An 18,534-nucleotide genomic window follows, 5' to 3' on the forward strand; every position below is an offset into this window, starting at 1 on the left:
TCCATTCCTACCCCACTCCAGGGGAAGGATACTGTAAAATCCCCATTCCTTCCCCACTCCTGTGGGAAGGATATTGCAAAATCTCAATTCCCACCCCACTCTGGAGCCAGCCAGAGGTGGTATTTGCCAGTTCTCCGAACTACTCAAAATTTCCATTACCGGTTCTCCAGAACCTGTCAGAACCTGCTGAATAGCACCCCTGTTCTATAGTATCATTCATTTCTCTGTCACAGAAGAGCTGCTAGGCAACACAGAGCAAAACATCTTTGTGCACATCTTAATAAGTGATATTTAGATTATTAGCAGATATGTTGAAGTTTTGATAACCTGATGGAAAAGAAGAGATCCTAACCTCATGTTTCAGACCCAGATGTTTTCTTCTGGGTCATACTCTTTGTCCCTGGAAAACACTATGCCTTCATTAGATAGCTGAGGGTGTGTAAGTCAGTTGGCAACCGGATTAGTAACCATATTAGAGATTCCTTAGACACCGTGCGTCCATTATATTGATTTCAAGAAAGGCAGGACATATAGAAATAAGGACATTCTATATTTCAAACCTCTTATATTATCTGGAAACAAGTACTGGCCCAAATTTGTCTAGCAAAGAACTTCTAGTCCTCTATTGCATCTGTCAAAAAAGTGTTATCAAGTGGGTAATGAATCAATGGACTCCTGCTCTTTCTATAAATGAGAATCACTTTCCTATTGCTATCTTAAGTTGAGTATTATATCTTTGGCTTTCCTATAGGGTAATGTCTTTGGGATAGCCTTGGCCACATAAATTATGAGTTTTCCTAATTCCATGAGGGTTTTCCACCTTGTGTCCAGTCAATCTTTTGAACAAAGAAGCATCTGGCATCATCTTTATTTTTCTGCATGAGGGTGACTTCAATTTCCCTAAGAGGATCTAGTTCCTTTTCTAGGCTCATCCATGACTACCTTAGCGTGGCACCTTTTGCAGATTATCTTGACAGCGTTTATTTCAACCGCTTCCTGCAGTGGAAGTATCTGGAAAGGTAAATCTTTGTTATGGACTTTGTGGTACTTGTGATCCAGCTTCTTTGGGCCTTTTGTTTATACAATATATGATTTAAAGAGCCTGTTTCCTGCCCTTAACAATTTTGCTGACTGTTGGGTGGGAGCAGTGGTGGGATTCAATTCTTTTTACTACCAGCTCTGTGGGCGTGGCTTGGTGGGCGTGGCAGGGGAAGGATACTGTAAAATCTCCATTTCCACCTCACTCCAGGGGAAGGTTACTGCTAAATCCCTATTTCCTCCCGATCAGCTGGGACTTGGGAGGCAGAGAATAGAAGGGGATGGGGCCAGTTAGAGGTGGTATTTACCAGTTCTCCGAATTACTCAAAATTTCCACTATCGGTTCTCCAGAACTGGTCAGAACCTCTGGGTGGGAGGGGAAATCTTGGTTACATAATGAAAATGAATGCAATCCTCATCAGGATTTTTCATCATTAGCCTGCTAGAAATTTTTATTCTGGTTTATTGGGCTCATGTATAAAATTTTGCTTGCATGTTGTATTGATCAAAAGAGAATAGAATTAATACTTCATCTTTCTAATGGGCAACTGATCTTTGTTTTCTCTTAGGCAGCATATAACCAAGAACACTTTCCGTCAATACCGTGTGCTGGGGAAGGGAGGCTTTGGAGAGGTATGTAATTTAACCAACCCCAAGGAAGTAGCTCCCCTGCCTGCTTTTGGGAACCTACCTTATGGAATAATTTTGTGTTTCTGAATGAGAATTCCACAAGAATGTGATCTTGGTTAATTGAGCTGCTGGTGATCACAAGTACCTTTCTGAATAGCATGATTGATATGCAAAGCATTTAAAGATGCAAAGCATTTAAAGCTCTTTCATGCTACTTCCTACAACATTTGATGCCCCAAACTTTGCAGTCAGGGTAATACTAATGGCTGCAAAACATGAAAGGATTCTGAGCTCCAGGACTATCATATTATTCTCAGCAGAAAGGTCACGAACTCTTTTTCTTTTCTTTTCTTTTCTTTTCTTTTCTTTTCTTTTCTTTTCTTTTCTTTTCTTTTCTTCTTTTCTTTTCCTTTCCTTTCCTTTCCTTTCCTTTCCTTTTTTTTTTTTTTTGCAGTAAAAGCCAAGACTTTTGTGATGGAGTCAATAAACCATTTAATCATTAAGATATCACAGCATTTTTGCTTTAAGATATCAAAGTAATGACTTCAGGATCCAATAAACCACTTAACTGATGAAGATGATAAAATCCTGTGAACTGCCAAAACCATCACCCTTAATTTCTTCCTTTCAAGGTTTGTGCTTGCCAGGTGCGGGCCACCGGAAAGATGTACGCCTGCAAGAAGCTTGAGAAAAAGCGGATAAAAAAGCGGAAAGGGGAAGCCATGGCCTTAAATGAGAAGCAGATACTGGAGAAAGTGAACAGTAGGTTTGTAGTAAGTACATAGGAACTGCTTTACTTCTGCCCGGGGCTTGAGAGGACGTCGGTCATATAATTACTTGCTGCCCACTTGCTCAATCTCTGCTCCATGATGGGCAGGGGTTAAAGCAGGGCTGTCAAACTCGCTGTTCTGACCCCACCTTAGCAGAAACAAGAAACAGACTCCTTGTCTCAAAAAACCTCTCTTTATTATCTCCTGTGGCATTCACACATCAAAAAGTCCAGGCAATAATCCTTCAAAGAGTTAATTGCAGTAACAGACCTTATCAGTTCTTTGAGATAATTGCTAGGCTGGGAGCTTCCAGCCGCAAAGCTGTAAATAAAGTTCTGGGAAGCAGTCTCTGAGGCACGAAACACGATGAGCCAAATCTTCCGAAATCCGAACGATTTGTCTCCTACAACCACCCATCCCCTTTCCTTCTATTTATTCCCCAGCCAGAGAGGGGCCATTCAGTGTCCACATGTACCTTGCTTCCCGAGTTGACTCCTTGTCCTCAGTTGTTCTCCTCTCCTGACAGCTCTGTATATACGCGCATCTGGAACAGGCCCCAGCTGTTCTTCCTCCCCACTTATCTCAGCCTCCAAAGGCAGCTGTCTCTCCGGTGGATGGGAAATGTCGGACTGCCCTGGCTCTATCTCTGCTTCCGATGCAGAGCATCCATCAGTGCCTTCCTCAGACTCCAAAACTGGCCCAAGTTCCTCCCCAACCTCTTCCTCACCTGAGTCTACCGCCACCTCCACTGGAAGCTGGCGGGCCACAACACTCGCTGCCTGCGGGCTGGATGTATCACGTGCTGACCACACCCACACCCGGTTTAGCAAAGGGAAAAAAGTCATGATACGTCACTATGACGTGAGTTCGACACACCTGGGCTATAATAAGTGGGATTTCCTTAGCCAGGTGGCAAGGCTATTGGGCTTTCCCCCTCCTGGCCTATAAACTTATAATGCTAAACCTATAGCCGCTACAGAACTACTGGCGTCAGTTTATATGGGATTTTGGACTACAGGACTACAGACATCAGTTTATATGGGATTTTGAACTGCCAGTAAATGCTTTGTGGAAGGTCTGAATGATAATGGGCAGTTTTCACACTTACGACAGTTGTAGCATCCCCACGGTCATGAGAGGGCGGGCGAGGCAAAGTGCCTCTTGACGTAAGTGACATCGAGTTGGCCACGCCCAGCCAGCCAGCCATTAGGGCAGAGAACTGGTTATTGAAAAATTTGCAGCCCATCACTGGCTACACCTTTTTGGAATTGAAACATTAGGCAAATTACAGAAAAAGAGTTATAAAAAAATAAGCCAAAATAGTTAGGGAATGAGGTGGGAAGAGGAAAGGATATAGAGTTAAATCTATATCCGGACAACATGTTTAGTGCACCTCTATATAGTTCTTGTTCCCTGAAAACCATGTCCATGCAACAGTTTGTATATTTTGTGTTTTAAGCTTCTTATCTCTCTATTGTGCTAAGAATCTTATCAACTCCATTTAACTATAATTTCCACAGTCTTCATCTTGGACCTACCTACCTACCTACCTACCTACCTTCCTTCCTTCCTTCCTTCCTTCCTTCCTTCCATTTTGCACTTGTATTTAACAAAATGATGGCAAAACTCTTCAATGGCTTTACTTGCCATTCAATGTGCAGCACCTGAAACTTAGGCTACATAACAATAGCAATAGCACTTATATACCACTTTATAGTGCTTTACAGTCCTCTCTAAGCAGTTTACAGGGTCAGCATATTGCCCCCAACAATCTGAGTCCTCATTTTACCCACCTCGGAAGGATGGAAAGCTGAGTCAACCTTGAGCCTGGTGAGATTTGAACTACCAAATTGCAGTCAACCGGCAGTCAGCAGAAGTAGCCTGCAGTACTACATTCTAACCATAGCGCCACCACGGCTCATGGCACATAGGTAGACTTAACTGCATGGGTCCTGTCCTTCCCACCTGATTCTAAATCAGGCCATATTTGATGGGAGAGAATACACAATTGGCCTTGCCTGCAATCTGCTGGACTTTCTACTGATGCTTTTATTGAAACCAGTTCAAGATCCCAAAGGGGATACATAGAGATAACTGAGCAACCTTACCTACCTGCAATTGTTTTTGTTTCACTGAATAGAAACCAATTGAACAGCCTCTTATTGCAGTGACCTCATTGTATTTGGCCTTTTCACTACTCCCGCTGTTTCCTCTATTGCTTTTAGCTCCTCTGCACCACTTAACTTTACATTAAACTTTATAGCAGACAGTTAGCTATTAACTATCATTAATGCCTGCTTGAGTAACATCTCATTTCAAGACCTTTTTCTATCTCTGTATATCCAGAGTTTTTGTAAAGATGAATGAATAGTCAGCGCAGCTCTTCATATTTGAATCTGGATGCTGTGCTTTCTGGAGCTATTTTAGGTTTGTTTTAGTCCTGAAACGACCTGATTTTATTGTAGGTGAGTTTGGCCTATGCCTATGAAACAAAAGATGCTCTCTGCTTGGTCCTGACTCTCATGAATGGTGGAGACCTGAAGTTCCACATCTACCACATGGGAGAAGCAGGATTTGAAGAGCCAAGGGCTGTTTTCTATGCGGCTGAAATCTGCTGTGGCTTGGCGGATCTCCACCGAGAGAGGATAGTTTACAGGTGAGAATGCACTTACCTTCTGGGCACAACTGGAACTCAGCTGGGGATCAACTCAGAAATACTTGAGTGCTGTTAATGTAAAATTAACACTTATTGTTCAGAAACTGGGCAGATGCATTTCCTCCCGAAGGAAGTGAAAATACGTGTTGGCGAAATCTAAGGAAACTAGTCCTGACTGACCAATATTCCCTTTACCCAAGATATAGATAAATACATTGTATGAACATCTTGATGACGTTATTCTTATAAATCCATGTTCCTCTCCAGGGACTTGAAGCCAGAGAATATTCTACTGGATGACCATGGTGAGTAAATGTTTTTCACAGACCAATTGATCCCCTCCATGGGTAAGTTGATGCTACTCCTCTTTTATAGCAAGTGAGGGAAATCTGTAAACAAGACATTCTCACGATTCCTTTTTCCATAACAAGGTCACATCCGTATTTCTGACCTGGGACTAGCTGTTCATGTTCCAGAAGGACAGACAATGAAAGGTCGGGTTGGAACTGTTGGCTACATGGGTAAGTATCTAAGAAGGGCTCTGGAGTGTTGACTGGAAACTGGAAATCATGAAGCCCATCAGAGCAAGGACAGAATATTTTGTCAGAACTTAACAGGGCAAAACAGGTGAATGTCATCCTAAAGGGCATCTGGGCTTAAGTTTGAATAACTGGTAGAAAGTGGTCGCATATACTCGATCTGCAGGGCAGAATAAGGAAATGCATTTGTCGCTTCATTTGCTTCTATTTTGACAATAACTTTGCTTGATCCAAATATTTCTCCTTCAGGGTTACCTTTAGACTCCCAGTATTGTTTGTTTTGTGGAGCCAACAGAAATATTACAGTACTGGTAAAACAAATAAATCCCTAATGTTTCTGCAGATCTGTAGGCAGACCTGTTGAAGAAGCTGAGGCAGCTCCTTGGGAAAGTGTTTTCAGGTTGCCCAGAAATAAACTTTCATTTCAGACTTCTGACTGTGGAGGATTTTTAAATATTCAGCTTCAGGATTGTGTACAAATGTAGCAGCATTCCTTCCTGAAACATCAGTGCCCAAACCCAGATGCACTAAATTGGAGTAACTCAAACAAGCAGAATTCCATTTGCTCTCAACTAGTTTTTGCACATTCTATGTCCCAAACCATCCAGGGGTTGCAGACTAGAAATACAATTGTAGTTGGAAGAAAATATTCAAACAGTTCAAATTGGCTTGCATTCATCTTCTGAATATTTTCGTAGATAACCCTAAGAGATTGATTACCTTGTACTGCTTAGATGGAGGAGAAGGACTCAACAGTTTTGTGACAATGCTGTGCAAACAGTATGGAAAGGTTGGAACCTCTAATTACAATAGGATACAGAAAGAGATGGCTTACTCTTGCATTTTGTGTTACATCTCTGAATCCCAAGTAAGGGGAAATAGAAAATGCAAAAGTAAAGATTGTGTCAAGATCTGGTTCCAATGGTTCTTTTTGCAGCTCCTGAAGTTGTGAAGAATGAACGGTACACATTCAGCCCAGATTGGTGGGCTTTCGGATGCCTGCTCTATGAGATGATTGAGGGCCAGTCTCCATTCCAGCAGCGCAGGAAGAAGATCAAGCGTGAAGAAGTGGAACGTCTGGTGAAGGAAGTCCAGGAAGAGTATTCCGAGAAGTTCTCACCTGCCTCCCGCTCCATGTGTTCCATGGTACGTCTGTTGCCTCTTTGACCATCAGGCACAATTAAAATTTGCAACATAAACCCTTTCCTTTTCAAAGGGATTGGTGCTTGGTGGACTATAATATAACTATAATATAATTAAAACTGAATTTGCTGTGTTGGCTTACTCCAGAATGGGTTCAGCCAAAACAAAAATCAAAGTTTTTTACTATATGTGTTAAATTGTTTTTTTTTTTTAAAAAGAAACAGGAACAGAAGTACTTTTGATGTAGTTTGGTAGCCAGTTGTGCAAGAATTTCAGTTTATCATCAATGATCAGTGCCTTGGTTTTTACCACATACTAAATCATGGATTATTGGTTAATATATTCTAAACCATTAAAGATGGTTTACAGAGGCTATGTATCACCCGCATAACAAGCAAAACAAACCATATTATATATTAAAGTTGTCTGCAAACCTGTATTTAGACCAGTATGTAGCACAATCTTGCTGCAATTGTGCTGTACATCTCGATGTATCTATATACCAACTAATCCTACCTGACATCTACTGTACCTGTGAGAAAGCAGTTAAATCATACTTCAAATCCTTTGTATCCTTGTATAAACTTGTATAGATGTTTATTCTGAAACTTTCCTTTGTTTAGAAAGCAACTTGATTTCCCAGTTTATGAACCAGTAAATAAATAGCCATTGTTTCAGATATTCTTTCTGCACAGTTTTGTTAGAGAGAGGCATGGAAGAAGGAAGGATATAGATCAACTTCCCATTATGGGTCTCAGTTTCCCTCATTAGCTTGCACATCGGCCTCAAATCAGAGGAAAAATGCTTACGTATCAGAAATCTACATGTCTCTCACTATGATAGTTTAATACCACCACGTGATATTAAATTAATAACCCCTTTCTGACCCAGTTTTATTAGATATCCCAAGAAGACATATAAGTGATCTTAATTTTGCCTCTTAACTGTAACTGCCAGGTATGAGGAAGACTGGAAAGGCTGTTAGCTATCAAATAGTGAGGCATAAATGTTAGGAGGAAAAATCTATAAGCTAGTCCTTATTTAGCAACTGCCTCATTCCATTCATTAAAACTTATGACAGAGATGAAAAGTAATTTTGCTAGCAGTCCTCATATTTATGCCTGTAAAGCAAAGGAAAGCCAAAGTAAGTTCATAAGCGCAGTTGCCATTTTATTTAGCAATTGCTTCATTTAACAACCAAGTCACCCATCCCAGTTGTGGCTGCTAAATAAGGACTACCTGTATACTTCTGTTATGATCCATGAAGAGCCCTAAAAGACTACGGAAATAAAGCAGGCAAAAGATGAAGAGGATCATCTTCACCACCTGAAGATGATCCTCCAGCTATGTTGCCCTAGACTAGACAGGCAGTGTTCGGTCACCACGATTCACGCATTAGGGAAGGAGGTCTCCCTGGGATTGGTCCGAAGGCTATAACTAAAGCAGAATGAAATGGTTAGGTTCCTCATTGGGGTGCTTTATGTGTATGCGCCCCTGATTGCCAATGAGCCAGACTCAAGGGGCTAAAATTCTAAATAGGTTAGCTAAAAGAGCATCTCCTAATACATATTAGCCTTCAGATATTGCTCTGTCCCGTGATTTGCAGATTAGCAGTTGGTGTCATTGCCAAGATGGCCTCTCTCAACAAGGGCTCTTGTCATGTATAGCCACTTCCCCTCTTGATAAGACAAAACCAGAGACATTCCTGCATTTTAGGTGTATTTTGGTTGTCCTTTAATTTCCCCCATCTGCTTTTGTGTCTTGTATTTTTTACTGGGTTGTTTTAAGGTTTTTTTTAAAAAAGTTAAATTTTATCTTGTGTTGTAGCATATTGTGTAATTGTTTTAAATCATGTTGGTTTTTTTTAAAGGTTTATAAACATTTAATAGATTACTATATGGTGTGCCATTTTTTAAATTTTATGGTAAATAAATGGTAAGGACGAAAAAGAAAAAGTGCAGTTTGATGCCGATTTCTAATCGGCCAAAAATATAAAATAATATAAAATGAGTTTTGGGATTAGCAAAAACCAGGACAAAAAAACAGTCTACAAAGAACACTTCAAGTTTTATGTCAGTATCCCCCCCCCACCAAAAAAAAAAAACAGTTTTAACAGTTTAAATGTGGGTTAAATTTATTCCCCTTTTAATGGAAGCTGTGTAACCGTATAGAGCAGTATTTCTCAACCTTAGAAGCTTGAAGATGGGTGGACTTCAACTCCCAGAATCCCCCAGCCAGCGCTGCTGGCTGGGGGATTCTAGGAGTTGAAGTCCACCCATCTTCAAGCTACCAAGGTTGAGAAACAGTGGTATAGAGGCAGCTTGTGTTTGATCTTCTTGTGCTGCATTTTAGCTCTTGTGCAAAGACCCCTTGGAACGGCTGGGGTGTGGAGGGTCCGGTGCTCAAGACGTGAAAGACCACCCTCTGTTTAAACATCTGAATTTCAAACGACTGGAAGCTGGGATGCTGGACCCACCTTTTAAACCTGATGTGAGTTGAAAATGCACGTATGGTGCAGCCATGTTTTATGCTCTTATGATATTGTTTGCTATTTTACATGGAAGAAAATAACCCTTCCGTGCATTATTTTTTTCTGTATTCCTTCTAGCCCCAAGCTATTTATTGCAAAGATGTCCTGGATATTGAGCAGTTTTCCACAGTCAAAGGGGTAGAGTTAGAACCAACGGACCATGATTTCTATCATAAATTTGCAACAGGAAGTGTCCCTATTCCCTGGCAAAATGAGGTAGGTTTTCTTCCGGGAAATGATGCTTCTGAAAGGAGAATTTGAAAATGGCTTATCTGCTTTTGCCACAAAAACTGGTACTGGTAACTGATTTTGGATGCGGGCAGCTCTGAGAAACAAGTGGGTAGCCATAGCAGAACTATAATAAGTTCTGAAATTTTTGTCATTATTATTTTGTAGATGATAGATACAGAATGTTTCAAGGAGCTGAATGTATTTGGTCCAGATGGCATCATACCTCCTGATCTGGACTGGAAAGGGCAGCAGCCTCCCCTGCCCAAAAAGGGTCTGCTCCAGCGTCTCTTCAGCCGACAGGTAATTCATCTGACAGGTGAGAGTGGGATTGCCTGAGGTGGAGATCTCATTTGCCTTGAGACGCGTTTGTTTGGTATGGTCCCCTTCAGCTCTTCCCATTAGGTGTTTTCTATAGCTCTTCATCTCAGCTTCCCCAGCACATCCTGTATTGGAGCATCTCTAGGACATAGTTAATTTATGACAGAGGAGAATATTTGTAGCTCAGGGTTGAAATGAGGGGTCCTTGGTGCTCTCTGAGCTTGGTTGTTTTCTTGCAGATGTTTCATTACCCAAATTAGGTAACATCACCAGGGCAGTACAGTTAAAATTTAGTTGATTGGCAAGATCCTTAAGGTGTGAGTCCTTAATATCCAAAGCAACTTATTCTCTGAATGATCAGAAAAGGTTTAGTAAGCAGCAGGTTTCAATTTGCAAACCTGGAAAGAATTTGAGTGTGACTGGCAGCAAAATACAATTATTCTAGGCTTGTTTGATTTGGGTTGGTAACTAACAAACGGATGTTCCTTTTAATTGTATTAGCCTTATGATCCTTGACAAACAAAAGAAAAATATTTATCTTATTTATATATATATATATTTATCATGCCTTTCTGTTAAAAGCATTTTAAGACAATGTACAACAACTATGAAAACCAATTAAATCACAGAAATATTGTCAGATTATTATACCAAAGGTATATTGCTAGTTGTTAAACATAAAGAGCCTTGGTGGCGCAGCAGACTAAAGCACTGTTAAGTAACACCAGCTGCCTGCAATTACTGCAAGTTCAAATCTCACCAGGCTCAAGGTTGACTCAGCCTTCCATCCTTCCGAGGTAGGTAAAATGAGGACCAGTTTGTGGGGGCAATAAGCTGACTTTGTATAAAAAAGAACACCACTTGTGGGGGGCCGAAAGCACTACTAAGCAGGTATATGTAGTAATACATATATGCAGGTATATGTAGTAATGTAGTAAAAGTATGAAGGCTATTGCTTAATGCATTGTAAGCCGCCCTGAGTCTCCGGAAAAGGGCGGCATATAAATCGAACCAATCAATCAATCAATCAATAATAAATAAATAAATAAATAAATAATAATAAATAATAAATAATAAATAATAAATAATAAATAATAAATAATAAATAATAAATAATAAATAATAAATAATAAATAAAATGAAATTGCTAAAAGCAGTTTAGCAAACAGGATTGAAAAGATATTTCTCTTAATTTTTTTTCCTGAAAACTAGAACTAGAATCAATTGCATCTTTTAAGGAAGATCATTTCACAGTTTAGTGGGCAGCAAGAAGAAAACTCTTTGACAAGTATCTAATAAACAATATTTGCAAATTATGTCATCTCAGGGCATCTTCTGTATATACCGATAACCAAACAAATTTATAAAGAAGCAGGGCGCCCTTTAAATAGTCATTTCATAAATTTTTAAGACTACTTTAAAGATGAATTACCTTGAACGGAGGACAGAAAACATTGAGCAATCATGCAGATTTTTCAATATTTATATAATAGAGTGCTAATATTAATATTAAGTAACGGTCAAAAGCCTACATGCAACCTTTTATATAAGTTTCTGAATGCTTTTCACATGTTGTTGTAAAGAGCATAAATCATCATGCCAAATTATACCAACCCAGTAAAGGTCACAGCTGGAACATTTAAATGTAATTGTGCAAACACTTCTTGCCAAAGTTACAAGTTTGCTCTTTTGGAGGGTTGCAAACTCTTTCAAAACAAGTCCTCTCTGAACCAGACTTCCTCTTCAGCAACAGAACTGGACTTACAAACTTGTTCCTTCTTATCGAGCCTAAGCAGGATTGAAGGATATGAGCTGTTTCCTTCATACTGGTAGTTGCCCAAGAGTGATAGAGCTAAAGGCCCTATCACATATTGGTGATATCTCATTCCAGAATTCCAAGCAATCTCTTCCACCCAGTTTCATGTATAAAAAGTATTTGTTGAATAAGGTGGGCCATATCACAATCCTGCACGATCATCATGGGAGAAAAGCTTTGTTTATTGCCTCCTGCAACCTTTCATAATCATCTTCATTTCCCATGACATTAATCTTTTTAGCTTATTTAATTAGCAAGGAGGAGCAACCTTAGATAAACATGTAGTAGCCTTCACTGCTGTAGATTCCCTGTTCACCTCCTTAAGCTCAAAGGATTCCAAGAAAGCAGATAAGTAGTTGCCAGCTAATATAGTAAGTTATATTAATTTGACCCATTATTAATTCAATTTAGTAATGGAGTCTCAGTCAGGGTGAACATTTTTTCATCTACCAGGAATGATCTAATTCTGCCGTAAGGGGAAGGTCAAATTAGGACTGATAGGAATAAGTCATTTTCATATTCCATACGAGCTAGCTTTGACATTCTCTAAATGAGGCAGGAAATTTCCTAAGCATCTTCAAGTGGCCATTTTGATTCATTTGCTGTTCAGAGGAAAGTCGATATTAGTATTAAGTCCGGAACAAACCATTATGATATCAGACCATTAAACAAAGATAAATCAAAAGGCTTTTAATAGCACTTTTTTAAGCTAACCAATTTTATTAAAAGGCATAAACTTTTGTCAGCTATAGCTTACTTCGTATAACTCTTCTTCCTTCAGAGTATCTTTTCCATCCATCAGACTACCAAATGAAGTAGTGTTCTATTGCATTACATATTCATTACCACAAGTTGCTGATGGACATGAAATTCTGGGTTATTCCTAAATAGACTTGGACATTTTATAGTCTCTAGGCCACATCCAGTCCTTTGGCTGTCCTTGTCCGGCCCTCATGAAATCAATCAGAAATTAGAAATCAAATGTAAATCAGTGTATGCCATTCACACAATACAACTGCATTGTTATTATTTTGAAGGTGGTTGCTATTTTTTTTCCAATTTACATATGTGTGTGCATATGTGCCTATGCACCTTCACAGTTCTATTGGTTCAGCTGTCCACCACAGTTTCTCTTGTGGGCCCTTGGGAAAATTAATTGCCCACCCCTGCTCCTAACTGAGCAAACTTGATGGGTTTGTTAAATTACTACGACATAGTAATCTGGGTTGGTCCAGCATGAACCTCCAAAGTTGTTCCATGTTGCTTTAGAATTTGAAACAATTGGGCAGCAGGTCATAAGGGATATCATTGTCACCTCATGTATCAAAATTAGCAGACTGTTGAATGGTTCATCTGACTATATAGACATTTAGCATTCCTGCACATTCCTGTTATTCCTCCCAGCCTTGCTTGGTATTGGTCAGATCTCTGGGATATGTATGAAGTTTGATTTTGTCATCAAAAATCAAATTTTGAGTGAGCGATGTCTTCCCAGTAACTGATCAGGAGCCTAAATGCAGTAAGGCTATCATAGCTGAATTAAAAAATCTGGACTGCAACTAGCTGGCTGCTAATAGCAATTCTTGACCGAGGTTTTCTGGTCATCCAGAGTTTTGCATCTCAAATGCAGTAATTCTGTCTTAAGGTCATGTGTACCACTTTGTAGTTATCTCAGTTTCCTTCCTGAAGTAGCAGTCTATATGGAGGAATACGTTTTAAAGGCTACCATCTGTTCTTTGCAGTGATGATAACCACTTGTGAAGTCATTTCCATGAAGGTCCATTTAACGTAAACATTCCATTTGCTCCTGAGTACAGGGGATGTGCCTGCAACCAAATGCTTTTAAAGCTCTTCCGGGGATAGCAGCATAGGAGCAGGGAGGCCCCTTTGCAAGGAACAAGCCACCTGGGCCAGCAGCATCACATTTGTAGCCTCGTCTTCAAAGGATGATGAGTCCGAGGCTGCTGAAGTGCCTCTTAAGAAACGAGAAGCAACACTGAGTCTTCTAAAAGACCTGTTGTCCATACTGGGGCCAGAATTTCTGTGTCTCATGGGGAAAACTCCAAGCCGGCAGAAGCAGGAGAGTTCAGAACCACTTGAAAGTCCCATTGTTTTCTCCCAGGGTTGTTCCTTCTCTTTCGCATGGCTTCATGATTTAAAAATAGAGCATTTTCCACAGCGCCCACAGCTCCCATGTAGTTTAAGAACAATGCTGCGTCCTTTATTTTAATTATTTATTTTATTGCATAGATATAGTAAACAAGGGCACTTTTGAATTGGCCTCTGTGTTCTATGGGAACTTGCTGCTTTCCAGTAAAACTCCAGTAGCCTCCTCTAGTGGCTCTGTTTGATGGCGGAGCAGAGATCCCTGGTTGGGCCTCTTACAGCGTGTTCGCTTTTTTCAGAGGTGAGGAACCTCTTCTCTCCCAGCTGTTCCAGACTCCACTGCAGGCATGACAAGACAAGGGAAAGGAATGTGGACTCCTAACCCTTTCAGTTCCTCCCTGCCCCCTCCCCTGCCCATCAAGAAATGCTGCTTCTCTGCATTAATAATCCCTTGAGTCACTATTTCTACTTCCTGCAAAACACCAAGATTGCTTTATCTCAATCATTCAGTATGGAGTTTTGAAATATCTCCGTTTATTACGGCTCCTGTATCTGTAGTCCCATTATTTGAAAATGAAAGGTTGTTTTTTTTTCTTTTTCATCTCGTACCAAACGTCCTGGGGGATTTCTAAGATCTTGCTAATATTTTGGATACTTGAAACTTCCTGAATTTAGGTTCCTGTGTTAATTGCCTTAGTCAGTCCAATGGAATAAGTGGCCCATAGTTCTGTATTGCACATCTTCCAGCTGTAATTTTACTGAGCTGGGTTACATTCTGATCTTTGGACTGGGTTCACTAATACACACACACAATAACAATTGCTTTGTTCATGGCCACTAATGGCATTTATGTTCTCCATTAATCCATAAATCAGAGTTACCGGTCCATGGGAAATGCAAAGAGTGGCCAGAAAGAAATGGAATGGAAGGTCCAAATAGTTTTGGCTTCAGGAGAGTAGTCCTGTACTTTGAAAGCAGTACTTTTGGCAGCCTTGTTTTAGGTGGGGCTGGGCCAAAAAGTATATTTCTGAGTAATGGAGTTTCTCTGTGGGGAATGGGAATAAAATCCTGTGGCTCCCTGCTTGTTCAATAAGTGGACTCACACTGCGCTTGCTGTGCGCTCTCCCTTTCTCCCTTTCACTCCCTCCCTCCCTCCCTTCATTCTCCAGGACTGTTGCGGGAACTGCAGTGAAAGTGAAGAGGAACCAACTCGCTTATGAGCTGATTCAGAAAAGAAAGCCCTCGCTTACAGTCGAACACATGCCACCACCAGCATGTGTGCAGCTCGTTGTTTCAGGCTGGCAGCAGATTCTCACCCCAGAAGGGAAGTGTTTGAAGGCCGGGCAGAAGAGGAACCTCTGCAGAAACCTTCCGTGTACTGCTAGGGAGCTGTCTGTCTTGCTACCACTTTTCCATGATGAGAGAGTGTTGGTGGCAGGAGTGACTATGGAATATCCCAGGGCTGGCCCTGACCCCAGTTTTTGACCTGCTCATCTGCTGGTGTTCGTTTGTTTGTTTGTTTTTTAAAAAATATTTATATTACTATAAATGTGAATGTATGTATAAAACATACGTACATTCTTAATGATTGGAAAAAGGGTCCTTCTGTATTTCTCTCTGCACTTCCTTCTCTAGCCCATCATCACTGCTTCATCTTACTGATGAGCCTGCGCCAGCCTTCCGCTGGACATGATGATTTGAAGATGCTAAGGTATGGCAGGTAAAATGAGAGAGCTGCCATGGCTGTTATATCTGATCTGCAAGGACAACCGTCTCTGCACATGTCTTCTTCTCTCTTAGCCAAACCCTCCCCCCCCCCCACCCATTGTAAGCTGTTGACTTGATATGTTATCCCAAGGCACTGTAGAAATGATGGCAAGATTTAAGTTTCCCTTTGAATTTGCAGATACGTCTATCATTTAGGCAGCAATCATTGATTTTTCTTGGATGACAATCTCTGAATTTTATCTTGGGAACTTGGCTTAATGAGAATAACAAATGCTAGAATATCAAGAATAGTTCCATTGCTAATGGAAGTACACTGGTTTCTGGCTTTATTTCTGTTTTGGAACTCCAATTGGGATTGATATGATCGAATAGGGTGTGAAAAGTGTTTATATCTCCTCTTCCCAGCCTTCATGGGAAACTAAGCCCACCCTTTTTCTTCTTCTTTCTCCTTCCCTTTCTTGTAACACATTGTCCTCTTTCCCCTCCAGGAAAAAAAAATGATTCCATTAACGTTAGTCCTGATTGATTTGCAAATTGCCAACTGTACTCATGAAAGCAAATACATATTCCTTAGCCTAGAAGCTCTTGAGCAGAGAACCAAGCTACGTTGAAGTGGGAGGTTTGAGATCAGATCTTTCGACATCTTCATCTGTCTTGGAAAGCAGTTAGAAGTCTTTAATTTTTGGAGCAACACTGCTGAGTTAATCATGTTCGCTTGCGCAACTTCCTCATTCACATTTGTAATTCCCAAACTGCTGTTAGGCTTGCAATTGATTAAATTGTTAGGGGAAGGGATTAACAAGCCCTTTCCCTGTTAGGGGCAAATGCAGCTTTGGAGGATGAATTAATTTGCCCTTTGGCCAAGAGCACAGTAAAAGCGAGAGATCCAAAGACAGATGCCCTGGAGCTCCTTACCCAAAGTCCTGATCCACTTTCCATATGGAATCTCTCGTATGTGGTCTTCCATGACTTGGAGCCCTGGGCCCATCCAGTACTGCACTTGTGCCTTCATGATGCTCTCCTGAGCAGGCCTCATTCAGTCCTGCTTAATGCTGGGATTAAAATGTTTCTAGTCTTATCCTTGACCCCTGTCCAGAGGGCAAATCGTCCATCTCCCCACAGTTATTTCCAGCCTTGTGCTGTACTTGTGCAGGTGCCTTGTTTTGGGACAGGTTAACTCCATTTTATCGTTCACTAGTGGTACCTCACGCTAGTATGGCATTGTACTGGCAATACTGAAACTACTCTTACTGTGTTAATTGTTAAGTACTGACTTGTCATTGCTGTGGTACAGAAGGAGATGGCGTGAATACATTCATAGGTGCTGAACCATCTCCTGGCGATGCACTCTTAAGAATGTGAACATCAACCATCCTGCCTTTCAGTTATAAAGAGCAGCCACCTTGCACAACTTACCTGTGTGTCTGACTGCTTTGGTTACTGCCTTTTACCCTTGGCCACTCTCTCCACTTCTTGATGCCTCTGAGACTGTTTTTCACAGTCTAGTAGTAGATTTACCGTCTTAATTTTTCCCTTGGAATTTCTAGCAGAATATTGTATGACCTCCTCAACATGAGTGTGTACGCATTTTGTCTTTCTTTTACTCTTTCCCTTAACTTGATCCTTCTTTCAAAATTCATTCTGGCCATCTGAAATTGTGTGGTTTGTTTTGTTTGTTTTTTAAAGAAAATGGTTGAGAATATTCTGTATGGATTTAAATGACTAAGCCTCAAGCAATATCTTAAATCAGAGAGTAAGGTTAAAAATAGAAAAGTATGGTGCAATCATGCTTGCGTAGACGTTAGGGGAACAAGAGTTGCAGATCTATTACAGGGAATCCCAGTATTTAAATTTCTGTGTATTGCACAATTAGTAATGTTGTCTATAATTTTATCATTTAAATTGTGGTCGTTTTTGAATTTTTTAAAAATGTGAGTTAAGATTTCTTAAATGTACATATTGTAAAAAACATCAATGAAAGAAACAGTTTCTCAAGTGTGGAATTACTTGATTTAATAAAACTACTATATGTTGCTAAGAAGGAAATTTCATCTTTCTAGTTAATTAAATCTGGGAGTATCAATTACTTTCTGTAACTGTTTTATATTTTAAACAATGTCCCATCAGACTATAGATGATTCTAAAGTAAAAGATTTATTTGATCATAGGCCTAAGAGTAAAAAGCAAAGGCAGAGCAGCTTTGTTCTAATACCAGTTTTGTATTCTAGTTTCCAATACAAGCTGAAAAAATAAAGTTTTTATCAAATCTGGAATTGGGGAATAACCTGAAGTAGGAGGGTTCTTCTTGAGAACAAGGTTCCAAATTATTCACTAACCAGGATTGTCTGCTCCAAGTGGCAATGGTTCCCCAGGGGTCTCTCAGCTTTTACTTCCTTTTCTTCTTTAAGAACAGCTTCCAAATACTGAATCTGGTGTCCAGAGGTGTCCACAAGAGATGTTGAGAAATGTCAAGGTGGCACCCACAATAGTTAATGAAAGCATTGCATTTTTATTAGTCAAAGTTTTTATTATTTTTTAACCACACCCCCGTGGACCTTCCTGCTAGAGTGTCTTGTAGGTATCTTGTACCAACAACCTATAGACTTGAGCCTCTAATCTGACAGCCCCTCCAATTAGACTATCAACTAGCTATTTGGTCTTTATTTGATGTAATTTAAGATTAGAACCATAGTTAATATGCTGGAGATCTGTCTTTCCCTTGTATCTGTTTTCAGGCTTATGCCCTGCCAATATATAGTAGAAGCCAGATGCTCTAAAATTAGGAACAGTTTTATGTTTTGTGCTCATTTCTCTCTTTTTTTCCCCCTGCATGATTGCTAAAACTCTGGTTTCATTGGAATAGTCTCTCTCTCTCCCACTCTCTCTCTCTCTCTTTCTCACTCACTCACTCTCCCTTCTCCCCCGTCTCTTTCTTCTTGACTTTTTGAGGGTTTAAATTCTTTTTCTCCTTTCTTTTTAACCTAATTTGCAGTTGTCTATGTTTGTTTGGCTTTCCTTGCTGCTGTTTA

At 40.2% G+C, this 18,534-nt stretch overlaps 1 protein-coding gene across 4 annotated transcripts in view; it reads left to right on the forward strand.

The window, feature by feature from the left end:
* The window catches only part of GRK6 (G protein-coupled receptor kinase 6), a 36,726-nt gene extending 19,175 nt beyond the window's left edge, over positions 1 to 17,551 (forward strand). For 2 of the 4 annotated variants that reach the window (XM_070937140.1, XM_070937142.1), the window contains 11 exons: positions 915 to 1,019; positions 1,608 to 1,671; positions 2,301 to 2,441; positions 4,904 to 5,094; positions 5,362 to 5,399; positions 5,526 to 5,615; positions 6,571 to 6,779; positions 9,129 to 9,266; positions 9,385 to 9,522; positions 9,703 to 9,837; positions 14,947 to 17,551. In XM_070937140.1, the coding sequence (XP_070793241.1) occupies positions 915 to 1,019; positions 1,608 to 1,671; positions 2,301 to 2,441; positions 4,904 to 5,094; positions 5,362 to 5,399; positions 5,526 to 5,615; positions 6,571 to 6,779; positions 9,129 to 9,266; positions 9,385 to 9,522; positions 9,703 to 9,837; positions 14,947 to 14,997 (1,300 nt within the window). In that variant the 3' untranslated portion in view covers positions 14,998 to 17,551. The remainder of the gene's footprint in view (positions 1 to 914; positions 1,020 to 1,607; positions 1,672 to 2,300; positions 2,442 to 4,903; positions 5,095 to 5,361; positions 5,400 to 5,525; positions 5,616 to 6,570; positions 6,780 to 9,128; positions 9,267 to 9,384; positions 9,523 to 9,702; positions 9,838 to 14,946) is intronic. The other 2 variants (XM_070937141.1, XM_070937143.1) reach the window with 2 other exon arrangements.
* The last annotated feature ends 983 nt before the right edge of the window (positions 17,552 to 18,534 follow it).

This window comes from Pituophis catenifer, unplaced genomic scaffold, assembly GCF_029215685.1.
Source record: "Pituophis catenifer annectens isolate HBS135680 unplaced genomic scaffold, rPitCat1.0.hap2 SCAF_2, whole genome shotgun sequence".
Lineage (NCBI taxonomy): Eukaryota > Metazoa > Chordata > Lepidosauria > Squamata > Colubridae > Pituophis > Pituophis catenifer.